The 10,398-nt window shown below is 44.8% G+C and overlaps 1 protein-coding gene across 2 annotated transcripts; it reads left to right on the top strand.

Annotated features, from left to right (window-relative positions):
* The first annotated feature begins 1,108 nt into the window (after nucleotides 1–1,108).
* On the top strand, nucleotides 1,109–8,468 carry LOC112073238 (N-myc proto-oncogene protein-like). 2 transcript variants are annotated; one of them, XM_024140568.2, is made up of 3 exons: nucleotides 1,109–1,249; nucleotides 1,613–2,303; nucleotides 6,197–8,468. In XM_024140568.2, exons 2-3 carry the CDS (start codon nucleotides 1,634–1,636, stop codon nucleotides 7,000–7,002), a joined length of 1,476 nt encoding a protein of 491 aa, XP_023996336.1. In that variant the 5' UTR covers nucleotides 1,109–1,249; nucleotides 1,613–1,633; the 3' UTR covers nucleotides 7,003–8,468. The 2 variants fall into 2 exon arrangements, with proteins under 2 accessions (XP_023996336.1, XP_023996335.1); XM_024140567.2 differs by having other exon boundaries at nucleotides 6,194–8,468.
* Nucleotides 8,469–10,398: the final 1,930 nt, after the last annotated feature.

Below are 10,398 nucleotides of genomic sequence, written 5' to 3'. Positions count from 1 at the left end.
AGCCAATCAACTCAATGTGTGGATGTGTTTAATCAGTAGCATATAATGATAGGTTTAAAGCGTAGCCAATCAACTCAATGTATGGATGTGTTTCATCAGTAGCCTATATTAGTTATACATAACAGGTTCATACTTTATCTTCATTATAAAAAACAACTCATGGTTCGACAATTCTCCGCAGATAACGTACAACAGCGATTAATGTATTGATGCGTTCAACCTCCTGTTATCCTGTGTCCGCGTGAGGGCGCAGTGATACCGAATCTTTGATCATTCTATGCGGTACCTCAATGCCCCCAGACAATAGTGAGAGTTGAATTCAGCTCTAGCATTGAGTAATGCGCCAAGCCATCGTGACTTTCCTAATAACAAGACAGTATAAACCGTACTTCTACATCTGCATTGCTTGCTGTTTGGGGTTTTAGACTGGGTTTCTGTATAACACTTTGTGACATCGGCTGATYCAAAAAGGGCTTTATAAATACATTTGATTGATCGAGTATAAGAGCTGATATGATTATCTTTAAACAAATAGCAGGCCTACTTCCATCAAAACGCTATGTTAAAGGTTGCTGGGTAACAAATCATTATGTCATCTATTAGTGGAGCCTTTATACATCAAACAAAGTCTATTTTCTATACATTTGTCCACAATTTTCCCCAAACAGTTTCTGAAAAGGGAAAGAAATTCGCCATAATGGAGGCTCAGGGATGATAATGTAATATCTCTTCTTTGGGGAGGTAATGGAGCCCGTCGCAGGCTATATGAGGGTTTCCACTAGTTACCACAACCACAAATTCATAAAAATTAAATGTGCTTTTTTTGTATTCATTTAAGGTTATGGTTAGGTATACGGATCGAAATGTGTTTAAAGTAAGGGTTCATGTTAGGGTTAGGTTTAAAATCACATTTTAAGAATATAAATTGTTGAAATTGCGGGGTTTATGACTTTGTGGCAGTGGTAACTAGTGACGACCCTATAGGAGCCTACACAGCCAGCCCGTCCGCCTCACGCCGCAGCGCTGCAGTCTACCACACTCACCCCGCCCCTAAGTGGGTGGAGTCTTGCCTCCAACTCAGAGAGAGATTTGAGTGTCGGCTATAACACTCCGTAGCCCAGCACAATGCGTGTCAGAGATCTGTCTGTGCGACACAAGAGTAGATGTGTGCTCCTAATCTAGTTTATCACTGAACTGCGAGAGAGATTCGAGAAAACACGACTCACACCACAACCTCAGTCAACGCGAGGTGAGCATCTTTCAATATTTGGGGGAAAGTGTCGCTTARATTTTTCTCTCTATTTTGACTCCAAAATGGTCATCCTTAAAACGATTTGAATTGTCATGTGACTTTAACATAGATATGGGTTTTAATACTTATTATAATTGCCCACTGTGGTATTATTGTGTGAATAATGCCAAGAAGTGTGGAAAGCTGACTTTCCACACATTTTACGCGCACTGGCCTCTGTGCTTTCCAATGGATTTGTAAGACTTTTAGGACTGACTGTAGAATGTTGTGCATAAGGTGTTAGTTATCTGGTCTTTTCGATAGGAACTTTATGTTGGTGTGTGTCTTATTCCATTGTGTCTAAACTATCCCTCTTTGCAGGCTTTCCAAGTGTGGGATAAAATGCCGGCGATTATAGGTAAAAATTCCGATATGGAGTTCGACTCTCTACAACCCTGCTTCTACCCGGGTGAGGATGACTTCTATTTCTGCGGTCCCGACTCTGCGCCACCCGGAGAGGACATCTGGAAGAAATTCGAGTTGCTGCCCACGCCGCCCCTCTCCCCGAGCCGAGCGGCGCTACCGGGGGAGCTGGCCTTCGCGTCCGGGGGGGACAGGGGCGACTCGGCAGCAGGTCCCATGGGTTTTGGATTAGGCGACCCGCTGGGCTGCGACTGGGCTTCAGAGCTCCTGTTTCTGCCCGAAGACGATATTTGGGGCGCGTCGGACGGAGACCTGTTCGGCGGCTGCTCCGCTTTGGATAGTAACCCCAACTCCATTATCATTCAGGACTGTATGTGGAGCGGCTTCTCGGCCAGGGAAAAGCTCCAGAGGGTGGTCACAGAAAAGCTAGGCAAAGCCATCTCCACCGCGGCTGCCTGTGGAGTTAGTAAAAATGTCACTACCGCCGCCGCCATCACAACCAAGGCGCCGGAGCTGAGTGTGGACCCCACCATAGTCTTCCCTTTCCCCATCAACAAAAGAAACGGTAGCAGCAGCAGCAGATGTTCACCTGGGACGGCCCCCGCCACTACTGCCCACTGTAGCGCAGAGGAAACTCCGAGCGACTCCGGTAAGCAGATACTTTTGGCGAGGATGAATGCGCACAATAGCTTTTGTTTTGGTTACAGTGCCTACAGTACAACACCAGATAGCCCAATAACACAATACTCATCCACATACCCAGTTTTATTTTGTTGAATTGACGTCATTCTGCTACATTATTATTGTTATTATTGTTATTATTATTAGGCTGGTGCTAATTGGGGTGATTGAAAGTTCATATGACAGGCACAGAATCGGATTACGTAGTTACTTTCCACATGCCGACAGTAAATGGTGGTGACAGTGCGTGAGAGGGTTTATGTAATAGGCAGGCGCTTCATCCGGCAGATAGCTGTAAAATTGGAGGATTGTGTGCATTACTGATTTAGACCCAGTTGGCATCCAACAAAAAGACACCGAACAACTAGACACACGGGTTGTAAAGGGCAATGTASGCTCTACTTGATGCCTCCGTGCAAGCAGACATACAGAAGTAAACGGACTTATTGATAAGGTTCGTTGGAGGCTATGGTTAAGCACTTTACGCAAGGATTTGGAAATACCTAGGGCTCCATAGGTGTGAAATTGCTTAGGCCTACTCAATGTTCAACCCGGGTAAACTAGACGTCATTTTGTAAAATGCCATTTATAGCGACTATTGTGTTCGGTGTTGAGGATGTGTGTGGGTGTGGTTTGTAAAGGGGGGTCGGTCGATAACAACAAAGTGGACAATAAAACCTTTGTAATAACAGGATAATAGGTTCTTCGAACATTCTTAAATGGTGCAACTTCGTTGAGCATACATGTATCGTTTGGCAACTACCACGGAAGTCTGGTAGGCCTACGAAAAACCCACGTGAGTCTTTACTATAGTTCTTTGTGGCGCGTCTGTGAAACSGTGGTAAAAAAAAAGAGAAAGACTTCCAACTTGGCAGCGCCGCCTCGAGGTTCGAGCTATAGTGCCTTGCCAAAACACACCCCCTTTGACCGGCCCGCGGGCGAAAGAAAGAGAGCTGGAGAGAAGAGGAGGGGGAGAGCCCATTTTCTTTAGGGGGCTGACAGCTTTGAACAGGCGCTCCCATCTCGACAGCTGTCTCTCTGACGCCGCTCCACCACCTCCCCCCGCTGCCCCGCCAGCCTGGAGATAAAAACATTTGTAGGGCCTCTTCTGACGCTGGCAGTGTTAAGTCGCGTCTCTCTGTCTTTTATCCGAGCTTACCTCACCATAAAATAGAATAGTAGACACACCGCATGCTTGAAAGGCATATATAGACGGTGTCTATATAGATACCATCAGATATCCTATCCATGCTAAATACCAATAGGCACAGAATAGGCCTCCTGCATTTGGCGCCCAATATCAGATAGAGGAATGACTCTAGAATCAAATGCTGACACATAAAACACTTATTAGATGGCCTACATCATGATATTCTGCATTATGATAGCTTAKAGTATGATAGCCTGCAGTATGATATTCTGCATTATGATAGCCTACAGCATGATATTCTGCATTATGATAGCCTACAGCATGATATTCTGCATTATGATAGCCTACAGCATGATATTCTGCATTATGATAGCCTGCAGTATGTTAGCCTACAGCATGATAGTCTGCATTATGATAGCCTACAGCATGATATTCTGCATTATGATAGCCTACAACATGATATTCTGCATTATGATAGCCTACAGCATGATATTCTGCATTTGACAGCCTACAGCATGATATTCTGCAGTATGATAGCCTACAGCATGATATTCTGCATTATGATAGCCTGCAGCATGATATTCTGCATTATGATAGCCTGCAGTTATATAGCTTACAGTATGATAGCCTGCATTATGATAGCCTACAGCATGATATTCTGGCATTATGATAGCCTGCAGTATGTTAGCCTACAGCTTGATAGCCTGCATTATGATAGCCTACAGCATGATATTCTGCATTATGATAGCCTGCAGTATGTTAGCCTACAGCATGATAGTCTGCATTATGATAGCTTACAGTATGTTAGCCTACAGTATGATAGCCTTCAGTATGTTAGCCTGCAGTATGTTAGCCTACAGCATGATAGCCTGCAGTATGATAGTCTGCATTATGGTAGCTTACAGTATGATAGCCTACAGTATGATAGCTTGCAGTATGATAGCCTACAGTATGATAGCTTACAGTATGATAGCCTACAGTATGTTAGCCTGCAGTATGATAGTCTGCAGTATGATAGTCTGCATTATGATAGCTTACAGTATGATAGCCTACAGTATACTTGGAAGCCAAAGGCACCTGTGACATGTGTATCTGTACATTATTCATGAAGGATACATGTCAATAGTTTAAAGTGGCTCCCTCACTTCACCCTCTCGTCTTCATCTGCACTGATATTTTGGAAAACCAGGTGTTGGCTTTCACCAGACCAGCTCTTTCACATCATTGCAGGATGAGGAAAGGAGACGAGGAGAGGATGTCACTTTATACTATTGACATCTACCCCTAGAGATAGACTCACTAGTACTACCCTACCCCCTTTCCCTCTGAGCCAAATATCAAATTGCCCAGGCTGTCTCAGCTTCACATGTGGTCTGTCTAGAGAGAGAGTGGGAGAAAATAGGAGAGAGAAAAGAGGAGAGGAGAGAGGGAAAAGAGGAGAAAGAGAGAAAATAGGAGGAGAGGGGGGAAAAGAGAGGAGGAGAGGCCAGACATCCCCATAACCACCCAGCTGAGAACCTGTGGTGTGGTTGTGTTTTGATTCCCGTGCCAACTTCTCAGTGTGTGTGTGAGAGAGAGAGAGACTGCCTCCCGAGGGTTTGGCCGTGAGAAGTGGGTTACAGTAAGCTGTAAAATGGCTCACTGCTTTATGAACGACTTAGCTGATAATGATAGCTGTTTTCACAAAGGCATTTTAACTGGTGCTGCCGGCCTCAATCACCTGCCGCTTCACGATCCGCCACTTCCACTTCTTACAACTTCAAAGAGGCCTGCGCATGATTATTTCTATTCGTTTATTTGTATTATATGATACGTCTTCTGATAAGTCACGGCTGTAATGTCTTAGCTCGGGTGTACTAAAGATAAAGAAGCCGGTAAATATTGAAAAAGGTCAACTTACTTTTTTTGAAACGCCTCAAGATAAAACTGATCAGGAATATGACTGTTAAATGCTTTGCATATCTCGTTTCATCATCACTAACTGCCTAACTGGGGATGTCAGAACCTTTTCAAGTGAACAGGGACACAACTCAAACATTCAAACTGTAGAGGATAAAGATTAGCAGGAATAGCCTGAAAAACAGGAAAGAATCCGGCTAGTCTACAAGATGAAGCATGTAAAAAGCCTGTGGGCTAGATTAGTGACTGACTGTCAGCAGTAAGAGTAGTCTAGAGCTGAGAGTTGAGCAATGCTCTCACTTTTCCCACGCACACGCATGTGCGCACACACACACACACACACACACGCACGTGAGCATGACGCTTGACAGGCATCTACACACACGCACACACACACACATGCGCACACGCACACACACACACACACACCACACACACACAAACACACACACACACACACACACCACACACACACACACACATTACCCATCTCATATGTATATACTGTATTCTATACTATCTATTGCATTTTAGCCTATGCAGCTCTGACATTGCTCATCCATATATTTATATATTCTTATTCCATTCCTTTACACAGGTAGAATTGTTAGATATCACTTGTTAGATATTGTTGCACTGTCCGAACTAGAAGCACAAGCATTCCACTACACTCACATCTGCTAACCATGTCTATGTGACCAATTCATTTGATTTGACCTGTCACCTGTGAGCACACATAGGTGACATAGTTCCCGCAGTTGGTGAGTCAGAACGATTAACCAACTCACACTTCTTATTTCCTTTCCCAGAAGAAGATGATGAAGATGATGATGACGAAGATGAGGAGGAAGATGAGGAGGAGGACGATGACGACTCAGACGGCGAAGAGATCGATGTGGTCACTGTGGAGAAGCGGCGTGGCTTGTCGCCCATGGCGACTGGCACGGTCACCATCTCGGTGAGGTCGAAGACGGGCACCGCTTCTGGGGCCGTGGCCTCATCTGGTGTCGTGAGCCGATTCGTCAGCAACCGGGGGTCTGCGGGGTCAAACTGTCATGGGCAGGAGTTGATCCTCAAGCGGAGCTCGGTCCACCAGCAGCAGCACAACTACGCTGCTCCCTCGCCGTACGCCTCCGACGACGACCACGCGCCCCCCTCCAAGAAACACAAGTCCTCTAATGCTCCTCGTCAATACTCCCGTGCCCCCTCTTCATCATCATCATCATCGCTATCATCCTCAACATTCTGCGGCTCCCTGACTGTGCCATCATCAACAATGGCGGGTTCTAGATCCAAACGCCACGCCAGCGGTGCCAGTAGCCCACGCGGCGGCTCCTCCGGTAACTCCGACTCCGAAGACTCCGAACGGCGGCGAAACCACAACATCCTTGAACGCCAGCGACGCAACGACCTGCGCTCAAGTTTCCTCACGCTCCGCGATCATGTGCCCGAGCTGGCGAGGAACGAGAAGGCGGCCAAGGTGCTGATCTTGAAGAAAGCGGCGGAGTATGTGTCGTCGCTGGAGACGGACGAACTGCGGCTGACTCAGGAGAAGGACAGGCTGCAGGCGCGGAGGCAACAGTTAATGAAGCGACTCGAGCAGGCCAGGACTTGCTAAGACTTTTTAGTGGCACATGACGCATACATATACATATACACACAGACATAGACACACAGACATAGACACACACACACACACACACACACACACAGACAGACACAGACACAGACACACACACACACACACACATAGACACACACACACATATAAAAAATGCTTTTCTTAAAACTGCATTGTTGGTTAAGGGCTTGTAAGTAAGCATTTCACTGTTGTATTCGGCGCATGTAACAAATAACATTTGATATATTTGATATATACACACGGACACATACACACACACACACACACATATATACACTCAGACACACCCAGATGACCCCCCTCCCCCCCGCTTTGTCTCAACTTATATATATGTATATACACACACACACACGCGCACACACACACAAACACGTGAGTGACAAATGACGGGGTGGACGGGACATTCACTGACGCCACTTTTTTTGCACATTTGTTGACGTTAAGAATGTTTAGGGTTCTACGTTTTTTCAATCCGGTCACATTGAGAAGAAGGAAAGAAGAGAATAGAAGGAGGGAGGAGAAGGAAAGAAGAGAGGGAGCCTCTCTCTATTTCTTGTTGTTTCTTGTTGTACTCAATGTGACACTTATAGCCCTAACCCAAACCAGGTGACTTTCAAAGGGGTCTTGTTCATGAGGTCACATCGTGGCAAAATGTTTTGCAACGGAAAGTGAAAATAAGCATTTCTCAATGGACACGATCAGGTATTCCCTCTCTGTTTCATTCCATTTTGCTCCATTGTGTGCCTAATGAATACACACTGGGCATAGCATCAGAGTTGGTTGGAGAGTTCAAAGTTCACATTTAGTAGCAGAAAATGCTTTCTACGCCTTCACCACTGCAAACGGAAGACACTAGTACACCAGGAAACCACGGTATAATGTGCACCTTGCTAGCCGACACTTTTGTAAATAACTACTGTAAATAACAGACAAATACACTCAGAATCTGCCTTGTTTTATATACATTTTTATCTTTGAGTTTTTATACATTTTATGTCCAAAAGCTGCCAATAACTAGACTGGAAACTTTATTAAAAAAGTACTGCAATGCCTCGAGGGCAACGAAACTTTGTAATATAAAACTTTTTTTCCCCCTGCTTTGTATTGTACCATGATTCTAATTCTACACCTTTATTACCCTTTAGTGTGACTGTGATACATACTAAATTTGATAGTTATATTTTCGTACGGAAAATGAGTTCTCGGTAGATATCTCTTTATCTCGTCCATTTTTCTTCCTCTCTCTATCAAAAATGTGTTTTATCACCCTTTCTCTTTATTTCTCTCCATTTGTTTAAATATTTGTAACTGTCGGGTTTATAGAACTTTCTGGGTGAGCGGATATAAGATGGTTCTTTTCATTCATATAATTTACATGTAGTGCTCCAACTCAGCACTTTGAAATACCTCATTTTGACAAATAAATAGASATTGAAAATCAACACCTCTGTGTGGACATGAATCATTCGTTGTCGCTGATACTGTGGACAACACATCAGTGGAAGTATTTAAATATCTCTGTCTCTCTTTCTGACTGTCTCACTCACTCACTTTCAATTCAAGAAGCTTTATTGTCATGAAAAATGTGAGAAGTAACATTGCCAAAGCAAACATGTAATAGAATATAAATCAATACCAGGTTTGTGTACTGTTTCTGTCTGTCTGAGTAGGGGTTGTATCATTTAAAGTTAACTCCACCACTTTTCAACCTCAGTTTCATTATCTCCAGCACAATACCAGTGTCAACATATGTGAAAACAGCCCATTTCTACACTTTGTATAAAGAAATTAAATAATTTGAAAAACAATGATTTTTAAAAACTATGAGATACGCAAGGACGTGGGGAGCAAGAAAACGCCCTCCCTCGAGCTAGAAACTAGTTTTGGTTTTGAAAATRATTGTTTTTCTTACTTTTAATCCTACCCTGTGATGTCACAGAGAAGCATTTTTTGGGCCTTTTCTTCTTCTCTTTTTAACCACAGATCATAGAATCGCCTAGTTTTCACCTGTGTGGACACTGGTATGGTGCGGGAGATAATGAAAATTGGTGGAATTGCCCTTTAAGAGCCCCATCCAGCTCCTGTCTTACCATCTCTGTTTATTTGACTGCCCTGACAGACTAGTGTTTGTCAATCAAAGGGAAAAGAGCTGAGTCCTTAGAATCCATTGCCTCAGCAATCCATATAAATCTCACCACAACCACTCGCACACACACTTCAAGTGGATATGAACACACACACACACTCTGCTCTTCCAACATCTTTCGCCACCGTTGCCATGGAAACTGGCGCAGCTGCGGAGTGGCAGGCAGCGAGCGTGAGTGAGTGTTTTGATTTATTTGTGTGTGTGTGTCTGTGTGTGTGTGCATGTGTGTATTTCTCTGTTTTAGTGTGTGCGAGTGATTTCTGTGTCCCTGCTCATGTGTGGCCTGTCTACTGATCTCTCTTCCCTCCTCTCCGCTACAATACCAGAGCAACGCTGTATACTATTTACAAACATCAACCACATGGCTTTCATCCCCTTCTCTTTCCTCCCCCTTCCCCACCCTCTCCTCTCGCCCATCCCTCCTCTCGCCACGCTCTACTTCAGCCAGCCACGTGTCACACACACACACCTCTGGAGTCTGGTCAACACCCTGTCTCTCTGGTCTGGTCAACACCCTGTCTCTCTGGTCTGGTCAACACCCTTTCTCTCTGGTCTGGTCAACACCCTTTCTCTCTGGTCTGGTCAACACCCTTTCTCTCTGGTCTGGTCAACACCCTTTCTCTCTGGTCTGGTCAACACCCTTTCTCTCTGGTCTGGTCAACACCCTTTTCTCTCTGGTCTGGTCAACACCCTTTCTCTCTGGTCTGGTCCAACCCCTTTTTCCTCTGGTCTGGTCAACACCCCCTTTCTCTCTGGTCTGGTCAACACCCCCTTTCTCTCTGGTCTGGTCAACACCCTTTCTCTCTGGTCTGGTCAACCACCCTTCTCTCTGGTCTGGTCAACACCATTTCTCTCTGGTCTGGTCAACACCCTTTTCTCTCTGGTCTGGTCAACACCCTTTCTCTCTGGACTCTGGTCAACACCCTTTCTCTCTGGTCTGGTCAACACCCTTTCTCTCTGGACTCTCCATCCCAAAGATGGAGAGTAAAAAAGACATTGTACATTGTAGTCTACATTGTATATTTGTTTGTGTCTTTGTGCCCTCTCTCTGTGTCAAGTTATCCCTCTTTGACTAGGAACTGAATGTTCTTGTTGAATTCCTGAAAGAGAGTGCAGTATGGGGACAAATTACTGAGTTTAGGATTCCGCCATGTTGGGATTGAGACACCGGGAGTTGGGGGGTCTTTACTGTCTGGTGGATTACATAACAGGGGTCTGGTGTCTTT

This window comes from Salvelinus sp. IW2-2015, unplaced genomic scaffold (assembly GCF_002910315.2).
Source record: "Salvelinus sp. IW2-2015 unplaced genomic scaffold, ASM291031v2 Un_scaffold2193, whole genome shotgun sequence".
In the NCBI taxonomy this organism is placed as follows: domain Eukaryota; kingdom Metazoa; phylum Chordata; class Actinopteri; order Salmoniformes; family Salmonidae; genus Salvelinus; species Salvelinus sp. IW2-2015.
This window is presented reverse-complemented; position numbering and strand designations above follow the sequence as displayed.

Coding starts and splice junctions, on each gene's coding strand:
- LOC112073238 (XM_024140567.2), top strand. CDS start 1,634: ATGCCGGCGATTATAGGTAAAAATTCCGATATGGAGTTCGACTCTCTA. Junction 2,304..6,193: donor GGAAACTCCGAGCGACTCCG/GTAAGCAGATAC, acceptor TTCCTTTCCCAG/AAGAAGATGATGAAGATGAT.